We start from the raw sequence: 27,306 nt of genomic DNA, 5'->3' as shown, positions 1-27,306 counted from the left end.
TGGGGGTTTACAATTTTAATGTAATTTTCTTCTTTCAGGGGAGAAAAGTGGTGCTTTACCTTGTGTGTATTTCCTATTTTAATTTTTTTTCAGGACAGTATTCATAAGGTAGGGAAGGGTTTGGTTGTGTGAAAAAAGATACTCTGAGAGACACTATCATGTAGTTCCGTGTAGCAAGCATGGGATATTTTGGAGGAAAAAGAGAGAAATATCAAGTTAAAGTATGAAAAGCTCCTGGAGGTGAGGCATCCACTAGACTTTTATGAGCAAGGGAGTGGAGAAGGCTGAGATAGGAGCTATAGAAGCAAATAAATTATTAGAAGGAAGGTCGAAACGTGGCACAAAGATCTCAACCTGTGAGAATTCTGTCACTTGGTCTCCCATCAGAGCTGATGGATTTCCTAAACCGTGCTGTCTCCTTCAGTCATGGTTGGCTGGGCTCCAGCCAGGGCTCTGAAACACCTCGGTTAATGGTTTTGCTGTGTGTTTCCTGTCCAGGTTTGAACTGATGCGCATGTGCTGGCAGTACAACCCCAAAATGAGACCCTCCTTCCTGGAAATCATCGGTAGCATCAAAGACGAGCTGGATCCAGCGTTCAAAGAGGTCTCCTTCTTCTACAGTGAAGAGAACAAGCCTCCGGATACAGAGGAGCTTGACCTGGAGACTGAAAACATGGAGAGCATTCCTTTAGACCCCTCCTCCACCCTCCAACCCACTGACAAGCACTCAGGACACAAAGCTGAGAACGGCCCCGGCGTGGTGGTCCTGCGGGCCAGCTTCGAGGAGCGGCAGCCGTACGCACACATGAACGGGGGGCGCAAGAACGAGAGGGCCTTGCCGCTGCCCCAGTCTTCGGCCTGCTGATCCCTGGAGCCAGAATCTCGCCCGAGTAAAACACAGAGAAATGCATTGGGGGAAGAAAGAAAGAAAACTACAATATATTCAACAGCCTACTGTACCTCAGTGGATCTTCAGAACTGCCATAGCTGCACTTGGGAGAACCCTTTTTTTTTTTTTTTCAGTAAACGAGTTATCGTATTTTTCTTTTTTCAATATGCAAGCAGATGTTTGTTTCAGTAAAGGACTCCGTTCATGGGGCACACAGTTGGCCTTTTAAAACTCTAATGTTAACACTTAAATAGCAACAGAAAACTTGAGATCTGATGTCTGTCTCTCTCTCTCTCTCTCTCCTCTCTCTTTCTATCTGTCTCTCTCTCTGCTTCATAATGGGAAACATATCTGCGCGCAAGTTCAACCCTACAGCACTTTTATCAGATCAAAGATATCGCAGGCCAGGTGGCTCCCTGGTACCCTTGCAAGCACCTGCCCGACACTGTAGGTCTTTATTAAAAAAAAAACACAAAAAAAACCAAACAAAAAAACAAACAAACAAGAAAACCACACAAAAAAAGCTAAACTAAAAAAGACTGGATTTTTAATGTTGCTCTTTAATCTTTTTAGGAACATGTAAAAGAATAAAAAAGGGCCATCATTCATCGGAGGTCGTTACCATTTTCAACGCTGCCAAATTTTGCCAAAAAACTGAACTCTTTGGGTTTTTTTTTTGTTGGGATTTTTTTTTTTTGTAGGCGTGGAAGGAGCACAGTAATCAACTGCTCTGTTTCAAAGAGATCCTGACCAATATGTTCTATTCAATCATACACTGGTATTTAAAAAAAAATTGAAAAAAAGAAAAAAGAAATTGTCTAGATCTTTTTTCAAAACTGGACAAAATGTGGTGATTCTTTTTTTTTTCTTGTGATGGAGAAGATAAAAGGGGTGGGATAAAGAAACAGCCCTGTCCCCATCCCAATGAATTCTGGACAAAACTGGCAGTGGTGAGCTAAACAAACGTGCATTTCGTACAAAAAAGTCAACTGCACGCCAAAAATGAGAGATGAAAACCATGAGAATACCCGGCAGAGATCTCCATCGGTGCAACCTGCCTTCCTTCACAGGCTTGCAAGGAAAAAAAACCACCTAGAAACATAAATTGGAGAAGACAAAAAAAAACAGTAACCGGATTCAAGTCTATGATGCTTTGTTGACCTTTTCTCTTTATTATTAAGACTTCTTGAAGGGTCTTGCAGTTCTATGTTAGACCATGGATCATTTGCATACACATTGTCTTTTGTGTCACTTTTATAACTTTTTTACGGTTCAGATACTCATCTATATGTCTGTACAGAAAAAAGCTGCTATTTTTTTTGTTCTTTATCTTTGTGGATTTAATCTATGAAAACCTTCAGGTCTGCCCTCCTTCCCTTCCCTCCCACTTCAACAAATTTTCTTATGCTTTGTACTATAGTGTGTAACCTCTACTTCCTCCTTCCCAGTAACTGATACCTTTCATATGATTTGCCATGAACTGTTTAATGCCTTTTTATAAATACATTTTCTCCTCTTTTTTTTTATTTTATTTTTTTTTCTTCTACTTTTTTTCCATTAGTTGTTTTACAACATCTTGGCTGTGTGGGCTACAGGGCTTTTGAGGGCGATACGGAGAAAGAAGGGACACCCTGCACGAAACACTCTAGCAGTGCTGTGGTGTGTGGTGTTTTTAAACCCCAGTTTTCCTTCCTTCCCACTAACCTCTGCCCAGACAGCATGCGAGTCTCTTACAGTGCAAGGCATGATACAAACTCAGGTCAGAAAAAAAAAAAAAGAGGTTAAATATTTAGTACATTCTTGTTCAGTGTTTATATTCATTGTTGTACCAGGGTCCTACCCCTCCATCCCTCCCCGCTTTGGTTGTGGCACACATCCACCCACCATCCCCACACACACTCCCCACATAGACACACACATATATATGTATTACTTTTTGTATTTGTTGGGTGCAACAGCAGACACCAGGCTTTTGGGTCACTGATTTTTAAACAGACTATTCTAACCCTCCCACCCTGTGAACAAGAGCTACACCAGTTACAGCTGGTGATGCCAGGCATCCTTAGGGTGGCTACTGAACACCTGGCTCCAGCAGACCCCAGCTTTTTTCCTTCTTAATGAGGAAGCCCTCACGAAGGGCACCCCGGGTTGCACTTTGCACCCCTGGTTAAAAACAAAATAAAACAAACCAACAGTAAACCAAACCAACACAAACCCACTACACCATTTCCATGGGGCTGGGTGGAAAGCATGTAGCTGGGGCCAGGGGCTTGGCTAGCAAACAGTTACGTGTTGGCAGCTATGGAAACCTGTACAAGTACAAGCTTGTTGCTTAAATCATAGACCAAACCTCAGAACAAAAGAAAATGAGTAAGCTTGTTTGTTCAGTTGCAGAAGCCTTGGTGAAAGGGGAAGGAGGGGCCATCAGAAAGTCTACAACCAAGGAGCCGTACCAGTTGCTCGTCTTAGGTCAGTTACAGCATCTAAGCCTTTGTTTAGCACTGATCCAAGCAAATGATGGCAGTGAAGAGGTGGTTCTGGGATGGAACATGTTGAAATCTTTTGAGTAAGAACAAAGAGTTAAAATATACTGATTGCTAGTTTTGACTGGAGATTTTTAAAAGTTTGTAGTGCTTTTTGCTTGTGTAGTTTAGGTCCCATTATCTTCTCTTGCCTCTGTCCCATAGTTATTTTTCCCTTTTAAAAATGAAAAAGACAAAAAAAGTTAATTAAGAAGGTATTCTATGTAGGATTTTTATTTATTTTTGTGATATCAGTTTAAATCACTGTAGAGATGCCCCATAATAAATTTAAATACTGAGATAAGGGTTTTTGAGTATGACAGGGGGACAGTTTTTTATTTTTTTTTTTCAAACATTTATCTACCTCACTCTTATTTTTTTATATGTGTGTATATACAAAAGATACATCTCACATTTCTCAGCAGCCAATAAATGCCGTTGATACTGGTAACCTCTCACTCCATATACCACATGCTCTAGGTTCTGGAGGGGAACAGTCACTGCCTGTCACAAAGGGTCACTTCAAAATATTTGCCTCAATTCCAAGGAGTTTCTCCAAATTTTTTGTTTCAATTTATTATGATGAGGAGGAATTCAAGCCTTGGCTGACTTAGGGTGGCCATTCTTTAAGGAAACACAGAGATGAGGACTATCACAGCAAGTCCCCAGTTCAGCAAGAAAACACTGTGTTTAGATGAGTGGAAACAGGGCTGACCTGGTACAAGGACTTCAAATTTTGGGTATTTGATTAAATCCATTGCAGAAATCAATTGTTGACAGTGTTTGAAGGTCCAGAGGAATTGCCTAAAGGGAGTGGTTCTTTCTCTTTGTCCTGTAGAATGGGCTAAGTCATTCTTGCCAGTTTTCCCTCAGATGCCACAAGCACCAAAAAGACTTGGCTGATTCAGCACCTAAAAATAAATTGGCTTGTACAGCAGTAGCATTGCTTTCTTGATGAAAAAAACACACCAAAACCAGTGAAAAAACCTGTCACAGGCTGCCTGGTGATACTACTACATTGAGTTTACAGCTTTGGATCTTTGCTGCTTCTGTTTGATGAGAGCACTGATTTTTTTTTTTTTTTATTTTTTTTCCAAAACTAACATTGGATTGATTTCTTTTAATGTGCCAGTAAAAATTGAGTTCCCTTTTCTTCCCCTGTTTATATGCTTCATAACTGTGGATTCTGATGGACCAGCCATCAAATTTTAACTGCCCTCTGACAGCGTGTAACTGGTTTACAAGCACACAGGACTAACACGGGCTTGCTGGCTGCTTGATGTATAATGTTTCTCTTTTTCCAGCTCTGGCAGCTGTTGGTGCAGGTGTTGGTTGTGGTATCTGAATAACGTGGTGCTTGGCTACATGGAGTTGTGCGTGGCCTCTTGAACATAGTGCTGTGGTGAAGTACTACAGAGTTTGTCTTTCAAGGGAGCATTTCTTTCTAGCCCTGAGAAACCAGCAAAATTTGAAGTTTTTCCCAGATTATTCCGGTTCTCCATTTTTTTAAGAGGTTCCAATGACCTTTTGGTGCAGTGACTGTTCCCCTCTCTTGCACATATTGACTACCACAACTGGAGATCCTCAGATCTTTCAGCTGGCTAGGAGGGTTTTGTTAAAACTGTCCAAGTTACTGGTTTTTATACTTGTATGTAGGTGGTTTTAAAATGCATTAGGAAGAAACACTAACGATGTAGCGCCCATCAGGATAAACATTTCAGAAAGCACTTCAGTAGAAGACAGTCACATGGCATCACGCAGGCATGTGTGATGACAGTCAGCTCTCCTGGACCAAACCACCTTCATGATACCATTGCGTTCTGTGTTTGCAATTCAAGCTTAATTCCTTTTTTGTTCTGTTTGTTTCCATAGCTTTGTTGTTGTTGTTTTGTGCATTTTGAATAGCTTTATTCACATGGGGTTTTCATGCTGACTTCCCTTGGACAGTAAATCAAGTTGTTTGTGCATGTGAACAACTGAGAATTAGTGTTGGCTTGATAGAGTCATAAAATGGTTTGTAATGTTGTTCTTCCCTGAGACCACTGGCTTGTCTGGTATGGAAAATTTATTTAGAACTTCAGTTATGTTTGAATAAAGTTAAAGTAATCCAATTTGTTTATAAATTAAAAACAAAAGCCCACCCAGCCCTGAAAACCAGCATTTTGACAAATGGTACCAAGATGTTTTAATGCAGTAGGGTAACAAATTGGCATCGCTGCGGGGAGCAGGCGGCTTTGGTTTTAGTGCTTGGCCATTGTTCTCACCTGACTCGCATTTAGAAGCTGCTCGGTGGCACAGAAGGTGGTTTGGTTGCAAAAGGAATGTGGCTCCCATGTAAACACAAGTGTCAGTGCCTGGTGCTGAGCGAGGTGCTCTTGTGGGGCAGCAAGAAACCAGAGGCAGAAGCTGAGTGTGCTGAGGATGTGAGGCCAGGCTGTGTGCCTGGGGCCTTGCTCCTCGCGCTGCCTCTGCTCCTTGAAGCGGGTTCAAAGGGCTGTTGGATTCATGGGGTATTCACACTGGTGCTCCTCTTGGCCTTGAAAAACAAAGGAAAAAGAAAAAAAAGCCCAGTTTGCCCAGGACGACTGGTCACCAGATGGAGCTGCTGTCAGGTCCTCTGGGAACTGCTGAGGGGTGTTCGGTACAGTATAAGTGAGCAACACTCCTATTGTTGGTGTAACTCCATACATATATATCTATATATACATATATGTATCTACATATGTATATCTATAATATAGATATATATATATTTAAACCCTTTTCATTCCATTAGTACAAGTAACACTTGTTTCCTGTTATTCTTATTTTGTTTGTCAACTGTGTATTTAATCACTGGGCTGAACAACAGTGGAGGAAGGTGCAAGGGATCCACTCCTTACTAACCAGTGATAAAAGCCAGATATTGCAACTTAACCCATGAGTAGTTGTGCAGATGAGAGTTTAAGAACGATGTGTAGATACAACACTAGTGGCCAGGGGTGCTGAAGATACAGAACTATAAACAGGCAGGAGGGCTTTGAAGGATTCCTCAGTTCAGAAGCTGGTTGCTCAGAAACGATAAGCAGGCTCTGAAATGGAGCGCAGAACTGAGAGATGTTTGTGTGGAGACACGTGAAGCAGGATGTGGAAATGGGTATTCACAGAGACACAGGGCTTGGCAAGAAGTTTGATATAGTTCCCTGAGCTCTGTCTGTGGGACAGCAACAGAGCTCAGGTATCACAGCTCTGATCATTGGTACTTGTAAGTGAACCTCTGGACTTCCCACCCAGACTGGTAAATTCCTTACCAGGAGTTTAACGGTTGTTACCATCGATCTGTGTGAATCAGTCTCAACTTACAGTTGGTCTGTTTTGCAAGTACCTTCAGACTATCACCAGTTTGTGTGTGTGTGCATATGCATGTGTGCTCATCTTTTTTTACTTCTGTTTCTTGGTATGTGTTCTGTTGATCAGTCACCATTAGCATTTTCAATAGGGCTTTAAGTCCAGTAGATTACGGGTAGTCAGTTGACGAAGATCTGGTTTACAAGAACTAATTAAATGTTTCATTGCATTTTTGTAAGTACATAGAATAATTTTATAAAATGTTTGTAGTTTATAAATGCCTAAAGTATAATTTAAGGGCACTTTTCTGTGTCTGTGTATGGGTGTGTCTGTATGTGATCAGGTTTTTTTGATGGTACCAGTTTACTAGCTAGCTTTACAATATGCCAAAAAGGATCACTAACTTGTCCAACCCACGGCGTGTCCCTCTCCCCCTACCTGCTCAAGCTTTGTGTCCCAGTAAACAGCAGATGAAGAAAGGAGTTGGGGAAATGTTCTGTATCTTCAGTATCCTGGTCTTCCAGAGCCCTCTGGTTGGGGTGGGATCATCTTAACTGGTCATTTCACTTTACTGTCTAGGGCAGTTAACTCAATGGATTACAAGAACCTCACTGGTCAGGGAAACAGAATGGGTTTTGCTGCTACCCAGTCTCACTTGTGCTGTCCAGTACCTGCTTTGTGGTGGCCACGTGGTTTGAAGGATGTGACTGTGTAAGAGACAGAGGGAAGATGTCTTTCATAATGGCTATTGAAGAACTATTTGCAGATTTCGTATCACTTTAAAAGCTTGTATGCAGCCTCTAAAGATGTCGAGCACCATTTGAAGCTTTGTTGAAACAAGCGAGGCAGGGTCCCTATTTATTTTTATTTAAGAATACTGAAGATCCCTTCTCCCTCACTCCCCCTAAATTTGGCTGAGGTTGTTGTGGAAGTGTTGCAATGATTTAGATACTGTTGAAAAATCAGCTCTTCTGTTTTCTGAACCAGTGAGGTTTGAGATGAAAGGATTGGCCAGAGTTTGTCTACCTCTGGGACAAAAACTAAACTAGAAAGTGCTAAGGAATGGATGCAGTTGCAAATACATTTTCCAAGTTTTCTTGTTTAAATTTTTTTAAAGAGAAAATTAAACAATAACATGGCCAATTTATTACATAAAAAGACTTGCTGTGTATAAATTATTCCTAAAGAAATTCCTGTGTTTATATTAAAATGAATCAGTAGATAAAAAAAAATAATTCAAAATGTTTTTGTATATTCTGTTGTAAGAATTTATTCCTGTTATTGCGATATACTCGGGATTCTTTACATTATGAAAAGAAGAAACTTTGTCTATTTTGAATGGCTGAAGCTAAGGCTCCTTTAGTTTCTCTTACTCTGCTTTTTTCTAGTAGTTTCAGTACTACATGATTTAAGTTAAATAAAAGAATTCTGTATGCATTTGTCTGTTTCAATTTGTTGCTCTGTATGTGAAGCAAGTAGAGGTTAGAAAAAATTGAGTAAATGTGTTTTTCTTCTGTCCTTTTTGGCTGCCTTTAATTGAGCTACTCTGAGTAAATCTTAGTAGGGGTCAGTACTGCCATTACATTGTGTTGAAGTCTGAAGTGTTTTCATCCAGTGACACTGATCTTGTGGACTCTTTCTGAATGGGACTTGGAGTCCTGGTTTGCAGTAGGTAGTTAGCTTGAATAAGGTAAGATCGTTTATTTATTTATTTGAAGAAAACCTGCTTATTTATTTACCCTTGCAGCAATCCAGAGGTGAGACATTCAGCCATCCAGCACGTGCTTGCCAGTTTTCAGCAACAGTCTTGAAAAAGACAGTGGTAAGGAAACTAGAATTATCTTGGTGTTTCCAGTTCCTCTGACTTGTCATCCAAGTGCTGACTGAAATGAGGTACACTGGTGACACAAAGCTCCATCTGTCTGTGCTCTTAGGTTTGTCTGATGTCCTTCTTACTGACGTGATACTTGGGGAATGGGCTCTTGTTTCCCTGGAGAAATCTCAGGTGTCCAAATGAAGCTGCTGCTGTCCTAGTCACTGCTTTTGAAAAATACCTGATAATTTTGTGTCATACTTGTCTGTCATGGTACTAGCAGGATTATCAAGGAGAGTGTGCATTGACATTCCCTGGTACTGGAGGATGGAAGTGCTATAAACCTGTCATACTTGGCTTTCAGTCCTTCTGTATAGAGCTGTGTTTGAGAGATGGAGGAGCCGGGCTTGGCAGGAGGGAGGCACAGAAGTGATCTGTCACTGTCTGATTCCAAGTTTTACGGTATGGGATCTCATTAGTTTCCTGTTCTGTAAGAAACAATGTGCCACAGCACAGTGCTTCAGCTCTTGCCTTTCTTGGGACAAGCTAGCCTCCTGATTTTGATGTCTAATCCCTGGATAGCTGTGACCTGTTCTGCTGGAAGACTGCTGTCTTTTTGCTGTGCTCTGTGGAAGGACCACGGTGTTTTCCTTTGGGACAGGCACTGAGCATTTGGGATAAGTGGTGTTGTCAGGCAGTTGAAACCCAAATTACTAATAGCATTACAATTCTGGCTGGATTCCATCTTGTTGTTTACTTTCTTTTAAGTCCCTCTGGGTTTGTAGCCCATTTCTGAAGTAGAAACAGCATTTAGAGCAGGTCACTAAGAGATAATTGTAGAGCATCACATAACAAAATCCCTGCTTGTATTTACTTTTTTTCCTGTGGGTACTTTGTAGGGCTGAACTGTTTCTCTGTACTTGGACAGGGGCTGTGGGGGCCTTCTCTTCTGTCCATCCAGTGCTGAATGTCCCTACAGCTCTAAGCATCCATCTTAGTTCAGCAAGTCTTTGTGTCCTTCTAACCAACAGAACTAGGATTGTATGTCTAAAATGTTCTAAGTCCATTTTCACGTCTCCTTGAATCTGAAGCAACCTCATCATTGTTAGCAAGACAGACATTTGTTTTTTTCTCTCAAGCTTTTTACACTAAAGAGAGATTTATACAGTTCTTTGGGTTTTGTTAAGGCAGTTTCCCTGAAAATAACACAGAATATAAAGTCCTTTCTCTTAGCTTTTCAAATAATCTTTAGAGTTGCTTCATTTAAGAGAGTAAGGAATTGCATTCTAAGAAGTCCTTAGGTGTTCATTCTTACATGATCCGTCTCTCTCTCTTCCCCACACTGTTTTAACATTTCTAAGATAATTGTCTGTAATGCTTTTCCTAGAAAGTCAGCTGTGACCCCTTTGGATAGTGGAGGGACATGGATGAACGCCGCTCTCCCGTTGCCGTAATACAGGGAAGTGTAGTAGGTGAAGTCACAGATATACCTGCAGTATTCAGAACAAAACAAAACCAGGAACCTGAATTAAGGAGCTTGAATTAAGGAACAGTAAGCTTTGATTATGTTTAAGTATCGTTTATGTAGCCAAACCAGATCTGGTTTATGAAATTATTAAAACCATATTTGCTTAGTGAGTAAAGGATATGCTGAAATAAACAAAGTTGGAGAAACCAGTGTTTCTTATCTGATGGCTTGGTTTCTCAGGCACCCACCCAGAAGGAACTTTGAATAAGAAAAAAATCACAAGAGGTGCATTGTTTTCCAGGCTTGTATAAGCTGTCTGAGATGGGAAAGGTAACAGAGCCCACTGGAAACTACAACCATGCAATTTCAGTAGGTAACTTTGATACAGTTTTTTGTGTAAATCACACAATCTCACCAGCTGGAGGGGTTTTTTTCCTTACCACCCTACCTGTTAACTTGCAGGTGCATATCCTGAAATTAGGGGTCAAAATGAATTGATTTTCATTTTTTCAATAAAAATTGATTTTTATTTTTTCCCTTTGAATGAAGACCAGCATAACAGAAAATGGCTTCAATACTGCTGAAACACACAGTGAGATCACAGACTTGGTTCTAAGGTACCTGTAATTGCTCTGTTCTTCAGTGTATTTACATTTTGCATCCCTCCCAGTTGGGAAAAATAGATTAAAATCTGCTACTAGTCAGTATTGCTTTCAGACTGCCTTAATGGCTCAGGTTTACTGGGGTTGTTAATCACAGGGTGTGCTACGTTGAAACTTGTTTCTTTTGGAATTTACAAATCCATGGAAAAATATCTACTGGCTGTAGCTTTTCATGAGGGCTGCTTTACATAACATTTAAATTTATACCAATTTTATACTTGTGTCCCTGTGAAGACTTTGCTTCAAAGTGATTTTGGTTAGAGAAGTCATTGCAAAGATTCTTCAAGGTTAAATGAACTGATTGAGTTCCTTCTGCTTTAATGTGAAACCCTGATATGCAGTATTTACCTTCCCGCATCTCTGGAAAAGATGATATCAATCCCTTCCACTGAAATGTTTTTCCAGAGAGTCTTCATATTAATTGTAGATTCAATCTTTTCCGGGCCATCTAGCATGCAGCAGCCACCTTCTGGGTGAAAACCACAAGCATCCATCTCTTGGTAGCCTTTGTTCTTCCCACACTGCTCCAGGATGATGAGTGCTTTGGCGGATGAAGCCAGCCCAACGTGAACAGCAAGCTGTTTTTTCTCACCAGAGAGAATAACAGGAAATTAAAAATGAGACCTGTTTTTTAAAAACATGTAATGCAACAGTGCCAAGCATGATGTGAAGTACTGGCTTCAAGGTCGGGAGCCTTGCTGTAGTTTATGCCTAAAGAAAACTTCTATAAGATACTATAAATAATCTTATAAATAAAATTGTGCTTTAGTTTGTTTTTTGTTTTGTCAAGTCATCTTAGAGCTGGGATACCTTTTTTGCACTTCATGGTGGATTTTATTATTTTTTTCCTGGTTCAGTGTGTAGTTATGCTGTTTAAATGGCACGGGGTTAAAACAGGATGCTAATTACTGTGTGCTCCAAATTTCAGTTTGAAACCTTTATCACAGTTTTAATAGTCACTTTGCAGAGTTGTCCGATGCCCACACTGTGCAGTACTCTTTTGGAGATGTTTTTAAAGCTCCACTCAGAATAATAATTATGAAAAATTGTGTAACTTTCTAATTACTCACCAGTGGCTGAAGAGTCATCCATATCTTGAAGACTTGCTCCTTTGCTTTTTGGTAAACCACTGGCAGCTGCATGATTTGGAGATCTATGTTTTTACCAAGGCCTCTCTTGGCCAGCTCCTGTGTTTACAAAAACAACACTAGGCTTGTCAGAGAAATAGATTTCTCAGACTGTGATAAAGAAATCAGTCAGATCCAACTGAGAAAAAAAAAAAAAAAACAACACAAAAGAGCAACGTACTTCTCTCTGACCTGTGGTTCCTAAACACTGGTCTGCACTGAGATTCATTTGGTTTGTGGTAGCTCCCCATTTTTTAACTGGAAGAGACTAAAATATTCTAACCCATTTCCTAATGTCATGTCCATGTGGAGCCATTGTTGAATTTCCCAAAGGGGGATGCTCAGTCTCCAAAGAGTGTGAGTGTTTATAGCTTAGGGACTAGCTCATGGAGAACCAAGAAATACAGAATCTCTCAGAAAGGGTCTGCACTTGCTAGCATCTAAATAGGCTTTTATTTTAGGTAAGAGCTGTTACTCTGAAAGATCTAGGAGATAAACCTGCACTTCTGAAGAGACACATGAGGGAGGATTTACATAAGCTGTCCACTCAAGTGGCTTGGAACTGGACTGGTTCAGGTAAAGCTGTGCTGTGGGTGTCTGTCAACATGAGGAAGGTCACATGTAGAATGGGTTTAATTTCTTTTTTTGGTCTATAATATGATTCCCCAGTAAAAGGAAATGTCACTTACTGGGATGTTATTTTTCTGTCATTTCTATAGAGTTGAAGTTCCACACAGAACCTTTTCCCAGGATTGAGGTGAAAGAAAAGCACTCTTCAAAGCAGCAGATTGGCCAGATGGTTGGAAGATGGTTTGGAGAATAAACAACATGTGGAAATGACTTGAAATTCCTTTGTCAGTGGAACAGGGCTAACAAACAAGGCATAAGCCTCTAAGCAGAGATAGGCTGCTGCAATGGCAAGGTGCAGAAGGAGTGCATCAGAGGTAGAAACTTTTGTGCCACAAAACTTACAATGGTAGTTGAAAATCCCTGTTGCATTTCAGTAGACCGCTACCAAAAGAGGGCACAGATGAAGCTTCTAAGGCGGGCGTAGGAAAAAAGTCAGTCACACAGGTATGTAATTAGCCCAAGAAATCTGTAACTTTTTATTAAATGTCATTGTCTTCTCAAGCTTTTATTTCTCAGTAAGGATACTTGTGTGGATGGGGCCCACGGTTCTAAGCTGTGCTAAGTGGGAAATTTGCCCTTCAACACTGGCTTCCTGCATAAACTGTTCCCATTTTCTTGTCAGCGGAAACATTGATTAGCTGTGCTCAATAAACTATTTGACACAAGCAAGGAAACAATGCTTGCAGGGAAGTAAACACATTCAGAGAACAGTGCCAGCCTCTTTTCCTCTGGGTGCTGACAGTCTGTGAGAGACCGTTGCATCATCTTGCTTAAGAATGCTGTACTGTGTGTTGGCTTCCAAAAAAGAAAACCCCAGCTGGTTCACAATTAGCATTTTCTTTTCTAAAGCATCTTTAATTTTAACATTTCATAAGATTCTTCCTTTTTAAGTGGAGAGGACTTGACTACCTGTAACTTTGGTACAGAATTTGGAGGCCCAAAGTAAGTGGTCGGGCTGTTTTCCTCTCTGGACTGAGGTTCTGTTGTCACCATTTGTCATGCAAGGAACAGAGAAATACTTTTGTGCAGGAGGAAACCAAGTGCTGACCAATAGCAAAGTGCTGAGATTGGAGGGAAAGGGAGACAGTTCTTTGTGTCCTTGGTAATTTCAGCATGTTGTCAGTAACGTGTGTTGGTTTGTTGTCTGAGAATCCTAACTATGGGCTTATGCCCTGTTAGACCAGATGTTTTGCAAATCTGGAACAAACAATAAAGTGGTTGTTCCTTGTCTCAGCCTCAACCAAAACTATTTTTGCATATCAGGTGAGGGACTGAAGATGGTTGGAGGAGGATGGCTGGATCTGGAAACTAGAGCTCACACTGGTGAGTTAATTCAGGAAACAAGTGCCTGTCTTTTGTGGTTGAATAAGGAAAGAAAACTCCAGAAAATTCCAGTGAGTTTACCTGAGTTTTCACTATTTGGGTTGCCAGGCAGGGAGGCAGGGGGCCTCATGCAAACCTCATGCATTTTTGAACCTCATGCAAAAAGGCTTTTGCTGGTAAAGAAAACGAGAAGTTACCAGTTGACCTAGTTGGTCTGTATGTTGGAAACAAAGGGGTTTTGGGTTTTTTTTTAGGTTGTTTGATTGTTTTTAATCCTACAGATATCTTTTTAAAGCTTTAGGGATGTCAGAAAGTTCCAGAAGAGAAATGAAGGAACCAAGTAGCAATGTCATTTTACTTTCATAAATGATGAAACTAAAGCAGAGGGAAGAGAGGACGGAGAGATTAAATGACAGATTTCCAAAGACCACATGGTCAGTGGCAGGATGAAAAACTGCACTCAGAGATCTGATCCTGATCTCCTGATAGCAAACATAGTTCCCAGAAGCAGTTGGAAATGTGACCTGTTCTTTGCACTAACAGTTTAATTACTGTGAATGTTGTCACTCAACTTACATTTGTGCCCTATTAACTGGGTACTTTGACCTTGATAGTAGACTGCCCTGATAGGTTGTTTAGCTGCCAAGTGCCAGACAAGAGCTTCTGGAGGAGACACAGAAACAGGGTCAGATCAAGGGTTATTAGATGGAACCATCAATCTGTAACATGGAATAAATAATTCAGGGGAACTGGCATTCTGAGGGTTCTTTGTGGTGCCAAAAATGTAACACATCATAGTAACTCAATGTGATCTGCCAGCAAATGTGAAGTAAGTAAATACTTGGTGGTGGTTTTTCTTCAGAGAGAATGTCCTGCACTTCCAGAGTTAAAAGTGCTGCTGGTGGAGCTTCCATGCACATTTTAGGAGAGTATTTCAGGTGAATGGAGTTATGAGAACCATGAAAAACTTAGTGAGACAGGTTTCTAAAAGTGAAGCTGTCTTTCTGGTGCTAGACAGCTGTGTTGGGCTATGTGACAGTGTCTGTGAAAGCTCTGAAGCTTTTCTCAATGACCCAGAATTGACAGGTTCACCTCTACTTTCAGATCCACCTGACTATCCTTTTCTCTGAACACTCGAGGGGTACTTGCTAAGGAATAAGAACTCCGTGGATGCAATACTGATGAGTGCCTGGTGTGTGAGTTGTCCTGTGCTGTGATGAGAACTTGGGCTCAGGCAAAAACAACAGGGTACTCCTCACATTCTTGGAAAACTCTGTTTTCATACTATAAACCAGGCCATGTGGGACAATAAACTGCTACATAAGAAATCCAAGAATCTGGAACAAATACACTTTCTAAATCTGCATAAATTGAGATCTGGAGAGTTTTATGAGCATTTATCATCTGATTCCTGGGGATTTCAGAAAATGGAATTTGGCTTACTTGCCAGAAAGGTTAATTTGTTAATTTGTATTTGTAATAGTTAATTTGTAAGAGAAACAATTTTCCAGACTCCATCTCAGACATGTTGCTACTGCTAGTCAAGGTGTATTGAGGGTGAGGAAATCTGACTGACCTTGTTTTCAGTTTCAGTGGTGGACTTCACTGTCATTTGACAGTGGAAACCAAAGCTGAGATGTGAAAACATGCTTAGAACTGGCATTCTTTTGGCCTCGTGTTCCTAAAGTAGGCAGTAAGAAATCAATAGTCCACACTTGCATGAGAAGGAAATGGCCTCACACAGGCATGACAAAGTGAGTTGGGGTATGAGATGATCCGTTTACTGAAGATAGAGAGAACTTGTGGCATATGCATTAGTATCAGAGACCTGGGTAAAAAATATCCTTTAAAAAAATCAAGAATAGTACTTTGAGAAGGGCTTAAACAACACAGGAAAACAAGTCTTGAAAATAAAATGATGTTTCACTTCTTAAATATCCTCTTTCTTCCATGCTGGGAGGCTGCTCCATGAGGCACAATTCTGTTTAGTGAGGTATGAGAAATAACTTTCCTGAAGGGAATGAAAAGCCTGAAAGCAATTTGTATTGGGATTTCCACAAAGTAAAAAACCACTTTGCTCCCTTTTTTTATGCTTACCTTCACTGCTTCCCAGCTAGAATTAACCAGGTATTGTCTAAAGGGACCAAAACCTGAAAAGAAAGAAAGGTGCTTTTATCCTATGCTTGCTCTGCAATTGTGGGTTAGGTGGTGACATGTATGCACACACACTTGTTCTTTATCTTAATATTTTTGGTTATGGAGGCTGAGTTTTTTAGATAGGATTTAGCCCTTATAATACTTAAGAGAGTAGTATTTCTGGGTTTTATATGCACTGATACAAGAACTAATCCTGCAATCTTGATTCATGTCAAGGTTTACTTATGAGATAAGCTTAACTGGAGCTGGTAAATATACTGAAGCCAATAGGACAGATCATGTAAATGATTTTGAGAAAGGATCATCAACCACAGAAATACCACTCCTAAAAGATCTGGTGTTCAGTACTCCCAGGTCACAAGCAGCACACCACTCTCCTTGCTAGAGCTCATAAAGATTTGCGTATTTAATGAAAATGTTTGAAAGATAAAAATTTTGTTTTTATATATATATATATTTTTAATCCAAATAAATGAAAACTGAAGTGTTCTGCCAGGGAAAGTGTGCTTTTTGTGGTGCTGGGCAAAATGTCTCCCTTTATTTTTTCCCCACAGGAAAAGAGAGAAGGAAAGGGAAGATGACTCTTTGAATCCTAAATACTACATTTAATTTTATGCAAACTGTTTGTGACCTTTTTTTAAATAAAAAAGAAAAAACAAAACAAAACTATTTTGACCTAGATGGGCATCTTGTCATTACAAAGTTTGATGGAAAAGTCCCATTATCGTTATTAATCTCACTCTTCTCACTGCAGGGTGTTGCCAAGTCTTAGATCCTGGGTGGCAGGAAAATGAGTTTGTGAAGTGGTTTTAATGCTATAACTGTTGAATATTTAAAAATCCTTAAATGCTGTTTTGCACAGTGAAAGGTACTTGTACGTGGGGACAATCAAGCCTAAATGTAGGCTTATGACAACTTAATGCTAGACTTTAAGGATTTCTTGGTTCATTAATACTTATTTTGTAACTGCTCCATCTTTTGTCTTTAAAAGCCTGATGGTGCTAATATTTTTTACAGTGTTTTCCCCAGGTTTATTTTTGTTTTATGGGAAGGGAACAGGGGAAACAGTACTCATTAAACATCAGCAGGGCACAGAAATCTTCACTTGTCCCACTCTGCTTTCAGAGCAAGATTAGGGTGACACTTCATTTTGAAGCTGTAGTTGTGCCATGTTTGTGTACCTGTGTGTGCAGAACTGTAGAATTCTAGTAAAGTTAAGTAGCTCACAATGAAATACATGCATCTTGGTGGTGGCTGTAAGAAACTACTGCTTAGGATAAAACTGTGCTATGGAAATAAATTACTAAATATAAGTTTTAATGTACTGAAATACCTGCAAGGTCTTGGAGAGCTAACTGGCTGAATATTATTAGGTACTGTGTAATAAACTTGGGTCACTGCCAGCAGGTTTATGTTCTGAGCATGTGAAAATGTGACAGAGGCTTGCTGTGATAATCTCTGTAACAGCTTAAAGATGCACCTGTGTCATTAACAGGACACACTAGTCTAAAACTATTTGAACAAGCAGATTTCTGCACATAAATGGCCATCTAAGGGGAGGAAAAAAATTACTAAGATGCTAAGAAGTGTACTCATCAAGGGTATGTGCCATAAATATCACAGGAGAGAACCAGACTGTCAGCCTTTTAAGAGGTTGGGAAATCGCTCTTGCTCTGTTCTGCACTCCCATGCAGTTTGACTGCAGTTCTGTGTAGAGCAAGACAAACTAGTTCTGCCCATCTTGCAGCTATTAAAAAAAAAAAAGTGTTTAATTGAAAACAGCAAGATGCAAATCTCTCTGATGTAGCTTCAACCTCATTCCTACGTCCTCAGATGACCTGCAGTGGAAAATTATCTAGCAACTCACATGTCAAGATATGTGTAATGATTGCCTTTAGATGAGCCAGTGGCTACAAGAATTGTGAGCAGCAGCATTCCTTAAGACCTTTAACCTTTTACAGCTCATAAGTCTCTAGCTGGTGGTTCTGCCACTGTGATTCAGCAGTAGTTCTAGCCAGCAAGTGAAACTCCCAAATTTGGTCCCTTGCACTGCATGTTCAGGCATGCTCCTTTGGTATATTTAAATTTAATGGTCTAGTTTAGCAGTGATGAGGCAGCATCTCCGGTTTACGTCTCCCTTACCTTTCTGTGAAACTGAGACCCTGAAACTTGCCATGTGTTGCTCTAATTCTGGACTGTGACTGTGTGACACTGTGATGCAACCTGGTTTTCTTGCTTCAGAGCTCCTTTTGGGTGAGCTTTGTCCAATACTAGCCTGCACTGCCTTCAGCTATGTGGTTTGGATCACAGAGAATGTCAACAAAGATTAAAACATGGAGAGAATGAACAACAAACCAAACTGGATGGCAGCAAAGAGGGCAGACTGCAGTCTATTGCCTCTGACATGCATCTGATTTTCTTAGGAAGGCAAAGCAGCAAGTTATTTTCCATTTGGAATTGTTAGTGTGACCATTTGCTACCGGTTTTCTGTTCCAGGAACTGTTTACAGCAAAGATCAAGCACATGTGCAAACCATCTCCAGCTAAAAGAAGAAAAAAATAAAGGTCTTACCAGTTAGAACCACAGTGTTGGAATTTGAATCCATGAAATCTATGCTCCAGAAGGTGAAATCTTGTTGTCTTTCAGTTCCAAACAGTATTATAAATCACGTATCTGTGGCAAACTTCTTCATTTGGGGCACCCTTTTTTCTTCAAACTGTGATGTGTCTGGATTCACATGAGGGGGGTGATTTGTGATTCATGTAAATTTCAAAGCAATAATTGTTACGTCTCTGTAGTAAAGATAGAACTCTGACTGACTGGTCAACTGGCTGGGACTGCCCCAAACTTCTTTTCCTTTCTTCAGGCATGCAGGACTATTTAGGAAGACAGGAAAGGCTTAAGAAACTTCTTGCAAAATACCCAGTGAGATTTTTTCATCAAAAAACTGTTTATGTACAAGTAAGCAGAGAATTAATGGAATCAATTTTATTTTATCTCTGTGGCTTGTCTATATTTAGCACAGTTGTAATTCACTTTAATCATGAGGAATGACTTAACTACAAAAACATATCTATCATGTTGCCACTGCTTTTAGACTTCTCCTTACTGACTTAAAAAAAAAAAACTCAGGGGTAACTTTGCTGTTCCTCTTCATAGCAGTTACCTAATTTACTAATCTTGATCTTTATCATATGCACTTTATAGGAATCCAACCACCTTACACTTTTAAGACCAAACACCAATAGGAAAATGTATTTGCTAAACCAAAACATGATTTACTCACTAATATCCTTGAATAGGCAACATGTGAAAAAAACATCTCACTTCATCTTGCAGGGTCAAAGGAACTCTAGAAGCTGGGTTAATGCTTGCTGAAACTGGTGAGTTTAATAGCTGGTCTGTCTTCATTAAACTGAAGCATGAGAACCAATGGGGGGAGGGGGCTGAAATCAAAACATATGCACATTGTCACTGCCCAAAACAAAAGCATATGAAAGTTCTCTTGGGAATTGTAACTGTGGGCAGAGGGTTTTGCTGGGTCTTGTTTTGAGGAGGAAGTGTATGTGTGTGCATGAGACAGATAAATATGCTAAGAATAGAAAGCCACTATATAATCTCAAGAGAGATGGTAATTTTAAGACCTTAAGAAAAAAATATAATCTCTGAAGAAACCTCTTGGATTGGGTGGTTTGAAGCTGTGAGATATGTCTCATTTAAATCCTTCTGTGCTGAGACTAAGAAATTTGTGGATTCTTCTTAAATAAAAAGACCCTGATTCCACCATCCAAGTCCCTAATAAAACTTGCAGAACTAACTTTTGCTAGCTGCTGAGGCTGGAGAAGCAGCTTATGCAGAAAACACAGAACTCTTTGCAGCTTTAAATAAGGCAAAATCTGCCTCTGACATCAGTGAATTACCTATAAAATTCCACAGTTTTTCATTCTCCTATGTCAATTAAGATTTTTATAAATTAATTTTTCTGTGTGACCAGTTAGTAAAATTATTCTTATGATACTGAACAGGACAATGACACAGCAGTGTTCTCTAAGTTATTTCTGATTGTGCTTTTTTGGTAGATATTATCATCTAAGTACACGGTGGTCTAATGAACAAAGCGCATGCAAAGAATAAACCAAGATTTAAGGTCTATAGTTAATTTCCTGTATGAGGAATAATGTGTTTTGGGGCATTATAGCTGTTTTATATATATATGTATATAAAGGGTATTGCTTGAATGCCATAAAATACTAGGTATTTTATTAGATATTCTGGCAGAGTGTAGATACAAGCCTATTAGTTCTACTTAGAATTTTATTCAGAAATGAAATATTTTCTTTCCTCTAACACTTTTTCAGCTGAAATTGAAGCTACTCCTGAAATTTTTGTGAAAGTATGATTGTAGCTTTAATTTTAGCACTTGTGTGTATATGTGCACGTAACAGTAGATACCCAAGTCACTGGGTATTTGAGGTCTGTGCGAATTAAACTCCCCTTGCATAATTAAGAAACCAAGCTCTGGGTATTTGAAGGCAAGTCACAGTCACAGCTGAGTCAGCTAAACACTGGTTGTTTTTCTTCTTGCTATAACTAATGTGATTTGGCATGGCACTCATCTAGAGGTAAAGAAGAAATGGGAGCAACTCAACTATGAAAGCCCTGGTTATCACCTTGAATATTTTTGTGCAGTTGTCTGATACATATAAAAATTAGTTGAACTTCTGAGTAAGAGAAAAATACATTTTCTGCAAGAGCATTCTGTTCACATGGCAGAACTGCCAGAACGTTGCTCAGATAGCTTTTTAGTACTGATGGTAACAAGACCTGAAGGTGGCCCTTCATTTAGAAACAGCTCTTAATTTTTATCTCTTTTATTATTACTTATATACAGATTTTTTATTTCTTGTTATTGGCAGACACTGACCAGTGTTTTAAACTGTTAAGTGGAAGTGTTTAATATATTCCAATTTTTATCTCAGCTGCTCAAAATTTAATGAGAGGAGGGAGAAATCAAGCTGTTATGCTATTTAACATTAAACTGTAATGGGAATTTAAACAGAAATTTCAGGATCTAACACTTTATATTTCTTTTCCACTCTAATAAAAATAAATGATCCTCAGGCAAGACTGAGGCTGGTCTTTAAGTAGATGGAATGCAATGTCACAAAAAGAGAGGAGATAAACATTTCAGTGTAAAGCTCACTGTTCCCTGTGGACCAGTGCCTCTTCTATAACAAACTCCACAGAAATGGTAAATGGAAAAATGTAACAGCAATTTCACTTGCCTTCTTTTTTACTAGAAAGTGTTATATATTTTATGTTGTTGTGTTATTTATATGAGTTCTTCTGCAGCTGATACCATTGATGTACACCTGGTGCTTAGCAATAATGGAAAAAATTGAAATTGTATAAATGTAGCCAAGCTGTTGGGTGGCTGCTATAATCTCAGTTCTGGCTGTCTTGCAGTATTAGCAATAACTAACTGCTGTGTATGGACAGATATTTTTAAATTTTATTTTCCATTGTGTATAGTGGTTGAATGGAAGGAGAAAGTACTTTAGCAGGAGTGCATGCAGTTCACGATCAATGGGTTGCTTTTGTTCAGGTGTCATTTACTGTGCACACAGAGACTCTGTAAGCAGGATACACACAATATAAGTAACTATTTATCAGCTAATATGCAAAATAGATAGCTAGGACTAACAGATTACTAGGCTAAACAGCAATATGCTTACTGCTTCTGATAAGAAAACTGATCAGTTTTAGCTGCCCAGTAAGTTTCCCGTACAGTGGGGGAGAGCTGGTCTCTGCCATTTGTTGGTATGAGCTGATCCTCAGCTTTACAGAGTTACCTTTACATTTTCTGTTTTTCTTTTGTATCTTTTCTCTTGAATCTTTCACAAGCTAACAATTGCCATGCCACGCTTTGGTGACCTTACCTTCTTGTCTTTCATGGCTTTAGCTCATGCACTTTTCTCGTAGCTGGACAAGTTTTTCCATAAAACTCAGGCAAGGTCACTCAACAGTGCTGCATCAACGCAGCCTTGGGTCACAGCACAGCCAAACCTCTGGGCTGACCGTGACACGGGGAAGGTGGAAGGTACAAAGCTTCAGGTGATCACACAACTGCTGAAATTCTCTGACGGGCTGTTAGGTGTGGTTGTGTGACAGCTGCTTTTTTGAGAGCTGAGATTGCTTTGTCCTGTTAGGAAAAGAAGATACAAGTTGGCTTTAGTATGTGTTTGAAACCATTGCAAAGGAGGAGCAGCAACCTTAGGGAGCTTCTGGTCGCTGCTGACAGGCGCTGGAGTTGGTGATAATGTGAAGCACTCAAGACACTGTTTTGAAACCTTGTCTCCAGGTCACAGCAGTGTCCCAGAATGATCCAAGCACACAGATAAGTTTGTGCAGTGGTACTGCTTTTTTTCGTGTACGTTTCACATCGTTTACTTTGATACTTGTGTATGCTGCTTTAGAAATAACTAAGCAGCGATAGACTCGTGGCGGGGGAGGCTCCCAGGAGTCCGCACCTGGATCCTGCTTTCTAATGTTGGCAACTCCGTGTTTGTTTTCATCTCCGCACCCCAGTTTCACGGTTTGTGAGGAGCAGCAGGCTGCTCGCCCAGGCCTTCCAACAGCCTCCTGCGCACGGAGAACGACCCCTGCAGCACACGCCTGGAAAGCGCTGTGAAAATGTCACTTCGGACCAAAACCTCCCCTTGTAAACCTCCTCCCTCTGCCGCGCGAGCTGAGGGGAACGGGCGTTCGCTCTCCGGCTCGCCATGCCCGGCCTTCCAAAGGAAGGCTCTGGCGGTTCCCGCGCCCGGCACCGCGGCCTGGGGCGGGCCCCGGGGCCAGAGCCCGCCCCGGAGGAAGTGATGGAGGCCGAGGGAGGAGAAAAAGCCGCCGCTGGTAAGAGGGGAAGGAGAGCGCTCGGGAGGTGCCCCGCGGCCTGCTTCTTTCTTCTCCCCGCGCCCTGCCCAGTCTCTCCCCTCGCGCCGCCTCCTCACGGCGGCCCTTCGTGCTTCGCCTCCCTCCTGCGCTCGCCCTCAAGGGCCGGGCCGGCCGCAGAGGCCGCACGGCGGTGCCAGGCTGTGGCTGTGGCGGTGCCAGGCTGTGGCTGTGGCGGTGCCAGGCTGTGGCTGTGGCGGTGCCAGGCTGTGGCTGTGGCCGTACCAGGCTGTGGCTGTGGCGGTGCGTGGTGTGGCTCTCCGGGGCCGCCGCTTGCTGTGAGGGCCGAAGCCGCGGGCTCCGCACCGCCCTGCTGCCGGGCTTTCCGGCCAGAACGCCCCCAAACAATCGGGTCTTTCAACAAAACAACGGCCGGGCTGAGTCGCCCGTGGTCATGAGCGGGCTAACCCCGGCTCTGCGTTGCCGCTCGCTCGGCGCCCCGCTTCACAGCGTCGCTTGAGGGGGGCTTCTGGTCCCACCCCCTTGCACAACGGGGCGACCCGAGCAGGCTGCTGCAGGGTTCTTTGCCGTTTTCCTAGGCCTGCAGGTAACTTTTCCAGGTTTAAGGGTAGTCCAGACCTGTCCTGAATGAAGGAGAGGGGGTCTGGCCTGATGCTTTCTCTCAGCTTCGGTTCAGCAGGTGATGCTGGCGGAAGGCTCATCTGCAAACACCTGTTTGCAGTGACTGTTCAGAGGTCTCACCACAGGTGCACGAATCTGGGACTGAAATGGCTAAGTACTTGAGAACTACCAAAGAGCAGATTGAATACTGTGTAAAACTATGTTTTTAAGATCAAATCTCTGAGAGCATCAGCAAGTGTTTACCCAAACAGTAAAAACGTGGCTTAATAAAAGAAGCACGGTGTAACACGGACAAAAAGGAGCAGTAAACACATTGCTTCTTGACCACAGAAAAAGAATTATTTGGATTATTTTGGTGTAGAGATTAGATACAAGAGGTTTTTTCTACTGCATAGTACTTACCCTTTCTTTAAAAAGTATTCAGTAAAAGCTTTCTTTGTTGATCCTAAGTTGACTGTGAAACAAGATATATATGGTCTCTAATGATGAGTTTTTCGGGGAAAAAAGGCACTCATCCCTCATCTCTTTTTAGCAGAAGTTATTTTACTGGTATTTTTGACAGTAGCCAAAGAGCTGCTCTGCCCAGCAGAGGCCAGCGGAGGGAACTCAGCCGTTCTGTACCTGGTGGACCTACATACACTTCTTGGAAACAGACACCATGTTAGCTCCCAAATGGCAGTGCTCCTCATGCTTGGTTAGGGAGCGGCTTTTAAGATAGGTGGATCTTCTGCACATGCTCCACCATGGATTTCCAAGGGAGTCTGGCGTGTGTAGTGTTCCTGGTTTATATTTGACTAGGAGCACTTCCAAGAATCCGTGTTCATGCACTTGTTTGGATAAGAGCCCATTGCATCACCTCAGTTAGCTTTTGCACTGCTTTCCCTCCTCCTCTGTTTTTATAATCTTCTTTCATAATTTGTCACGCTAGCAGGTAAATGGAGAGAAGGTGAATTTATCTTCTGAAACACATTTTAAGTTGCTGCCATTTATCTAAAGCACCTACTTCATCCCCTCTAGTAAAATAATGATGTTGTTCATTAGTTCCTCTAGCTGCTCATGGCTAAATGCGCCATAGTCAGATTGCTCTATTTTTCCCTCCTATCAGCCACTTATGAAAGTTAAACATTTGTAATAATGCTATTGGTTTTTTTGGAAGACTCTCAGTTCTGCTGATATTTTAAAATAAAATATCCCTAGATGAATGAGGTTTGTTTTTTCATGTCCAAGCAATACTGTTGGGCACTTCAGTTAATGTGTACATTATTCCCCTCATTTTTTCATTACTCTTGAATGCTTAGAGTAGTTCTTCCATCTCCCTTCCTCTTCCGTGACAGATGCCACTGATTTTAGGTAATGTCCAAGTTTTGTCTTACTTAGTTTACTGGATATACCTGTGTTTATAACAATTTGAGCATACAGCACACTTTAGCAGGAGATTGGAGTCAGCCATTAGCTCTTCTTGTGCAAATAGTGCTTTTCAGTTTATGTCGCTGTAACTGAGATGCTACCACTAGGTCTTGAGGACTGTTCCTGTAACTGTTTTTCACAGGGCAAGATTGCTTACAGTTCCGGGTTTGTAAGCACCTTCATAAGTCCTAGGCAAGCCTTACAGTTGAGAACCAAGCCAACTGTTGACCTGAAACTTGAGGTTCGTGTTTTAAAGTCAGCAGTGTCACAGGTTCTTTCTGATTTTACAACACTTGGAAAATCAGATGTGGATGTGTTTTCTATCTAATAGTAAGGCTGGAAGGATATTCTATGAGTAATAATGTATATACAACTCTGGATCTTGAGATGAGAAACCTGTAGTTCTAGTTTAACAATTATGCTAATGAAGCCTTAAATTCCATCTGTCTCTCTAGGAAGATGGAAATATCCCTGCCCTCCATGAATTCCATGTTAATCAGTTTACAGGCAGGAGGTAAGCAGCCTGGAAGGTGGAACCACAAAATTCAAGTACTGTATAGGTTATATATGTATGTGTGCGTGTGGCCCCCAAATCTAGAAAAGTTACTCAAAGCTGTAGGATGAGATGGATCAACAGCCATACTCCTTCAGTATAAGATCTTGTGTATGGAACAGGTAGAACTTGACTCAGGTTGAGGAGTGTGTGTATCTAAGAGGTAAGGGTTATCACAACCCCCTGACTTTCCATGCCATAGGCAAGACAAGTTACCGAAATCTTTGTTTATTTAGCATAAATATGTAGTTATGGTCTAGAAGGAGAGAAAACAGGAAACAAAGTCCTAACTAATCCCCTCAAAATAAAAATATGGTCCCAAACCCAGTAAACAACCAGAGTCCCTTTCCTTAATAGCATTGCAGTGAATATACTCCTTAACTTGAGGGAAAGTATGAGAAAACAAACAACACAAGAGAAAGTCAAGCCTATTTAAATTTGCAAGTGGGAGATGTGCAGACATTGTGGTTGTGAGTATAAGAACCTATGCAGAACAGGCTGGTATGTATTTTTTGTGTTGTGTAATGGTTTGTGTACTGAGAGACTCCCAAACAGTTTGAGTGGCAATTCACAGTTCTGGTGTGTTGTCTTTGCAAATTCATTTGCAGACCCTCAGGTCACACATATCCTAAGTAACCTGTGTCCTGCTCAGTTACCCGGAGGTCTGTGGATGCTTAAAAATGTTGTCTTTGTAGCCTTTGAAACTGCTGCCTGGTGGCTGGTCTTTATAGTATTACTGACAACAGATGGCAAATGGCTCTGCTGATGTAATTCTTGCTAGTGTTTCATTCCTGTGAAGTTCCACGGTTTCAAAATCTCAGAAAGTGCCTCCGTATTTTTTTTCTGTGTAATGATTTCAAGCCAAACTAAATAAAAACATTTTATATTAGTCAAATTCCCATGGTGTCATGTGACATTTTTGTAAGATTGCCTTGCAGCAGTTTCAGATAAGTGCACGTTTGGTAGCAATTTAAGGCCTGTGTCCTTTAAGTAATGCTTATTAGTACGTAACAGATGCCGTTTAGAAACATTATGCCTTTTAATGGGCTCTGCTTTTAGACTACATGTTCTCATTCTGGGCAGACTGTGGATCAGGCAAACTTGGAGGTATGCTGTCAGTTATGCAAAGCCTAAGTCAATTTTCTGCTCTGAAGTCAAGCCATGTGTTTTTCCTTGTTTCTTCCATTCTGGTCATAGCTGCCTTGCTGTATTTTTCCCCCTAGTCATATCTTTGGCTGATTGTCAAGCCATTACAATCAAAACCTTTTGCATTTTTAACCACCAGCAGTGGTTTCTTTTGTCCTTACAGAAGAGCCTGTGTAAACTGAATTTAAACGCTCTCAGCCTTACCGTCAAGAGCACAGCAAGCCCAGAGTTAGCCCTCTGTTACCAGCCTGTCCTTCCTTTTCTGCTTCTTCCTCCTCCCAAAATGAAAAAAAGGGAAAAGCAAGGCCATGCTGGTTTTGGAGCACCTTCAAAGACATGTAGAATAGCTGACACAATGGCACAGAGAAACGAGAGAGATGTTTACATATTTCCTCCACTACTTGCAGCTGTTTATTAAAGCAAGTTCTGAGACAGGCTAAGAGGCTTGTGATAGCTAGTGCAGGTGATGTATTAATTTGCAGCTGCATAATAAATTTAGCAAAATGGAAATTACTGAGGGGAAGGGACTTTTTTTTTCTTTTTTTTTTTTTCCTTTCCTTTTTTTTCTCACTTTAATTGCTTTATTTTGAGATTATTCTGGCTGTACAAATTGCTCCTTGCCAGTAATTGCTGCTGGGCTTTCTTAGGCAGACTTATGCACTCTACTGGTGGGAGCAGTAGATTTGTCAGATACGTAAAGCATGTGCAACTCAAATGATGTGGTATCTGAGACTGTTCTCCCTGAAAAT

At 40.9% G+C, this 27,306-nt stretch overlaps 3 protein-coding genes across 12 annotated transcripts in view; 2 read left to right on the top strand and 1 right to left on the bottom strand.

The window, feature by feature from the left end:
- Positions 1–8,175, top strand: part of IGF1R (insulin like growth factor 1 receptor) — a 175,405-nt gene extending 167,230 nt beyond the window's left edge. For both annotated transcript variants that reach the window (XM_051628044.1, XM_051628043.1), the window contains exon 21: positions 499–8,175. In XM_051628044.1, coding sequence (XP_051484004.1) covers positions 499–865 — 367 coding nt within the window. In that variant the 3' untranslated portion in view covers positions 866–8,175. The remainder of the gene's footprint in view (positions 1–498) is intronic.
- On the bottom strand, positions 7,983–18,583 carry PGPEP1L (pyroglutamyl-peptidase I like). 4 transcript variants are annotated; one of them, XM_051628052.1, is made up of 5 exons: positions 18,490–18,583; positions 15,859–15,911; positions 11,752–11,868; positions 11,030–11,268; positions 7,983–10,041 (listed from the first exon to the last, which is right to left on the bottom strand). In XM_051628052.1, the coding sequence occupies exons 1-5, from the start codon at positions 18,521–18,523 to the stop codon at positions 9,849–9,851; spliced, it is 636 nt and encodes a 211-aa protein (XP_051484012.1). In that variant the 5' UTR covers positions 18,524–18,583; the 3' UTR covers positions 7,983–9,848. The 4 variants fall into 4 exon arrangements, with proteins under 4 accessions (XP_051484012.1, XP_051484013.1, XP_051484014.1 ...); XM_051628053.1 differs by having other exon boundaries at positions 11,030–11,259; XM_051628054.1 differs by lacking the exon at positions 11,752–11,868.
- LOC127388498 (protein FAM169B-like) overlaps positions 18,443–27,306 on the top strand; it is a 40,799-nt gene continuing 31,935 nt past the window's right edge. For 3 of the 6 annotated variants that reach the window (XM_051628045.1, XM_051628050.1, XM_051628049.1), the window contains exons 1-2: positions 22,804–22,830; positions 25,314–25,372. In XM_051628045.1, the coding sequence (XP_051484005.1) occupies positions 25,318–25,372 (55 nt within the window). In that variant the 5' untranslated portion in view covers positions 22,804–22,830; positions 25,314–25,317. Of the gene's footprint in view, positions 18,543–18,791; positions 18,880–19,257; positions 19,302–22,768; positions 22,831–25,313; positions 25,373–27,306 lie in introns of those variants that run through there. The other 3 variants (XM_051628048.1, XM_051628046.1, XM_051628047.1) reach the window with 3 other exon arrangements.

The sequence above is a fragment of the Apus apus genome, chromosome 10 (assembly GCF_020740795.1).
Source record: "Apus apus isolate bApuApu2 chromosome 10, bApuApu2.pri.cur, whole genome shotgun sequence".
Taxonomy (NCBI): domain Eukaryota; kingdom Metazoa; phylum Chordata; class Aves; order Apodiformes; family Apodidae; genus Apus; species Apus apus.
The sequence above is the reverse complement of the archived record's forward strand: the minus strand, read 5'-3'. Positions and strand labels throughout refer to the sequence as shown.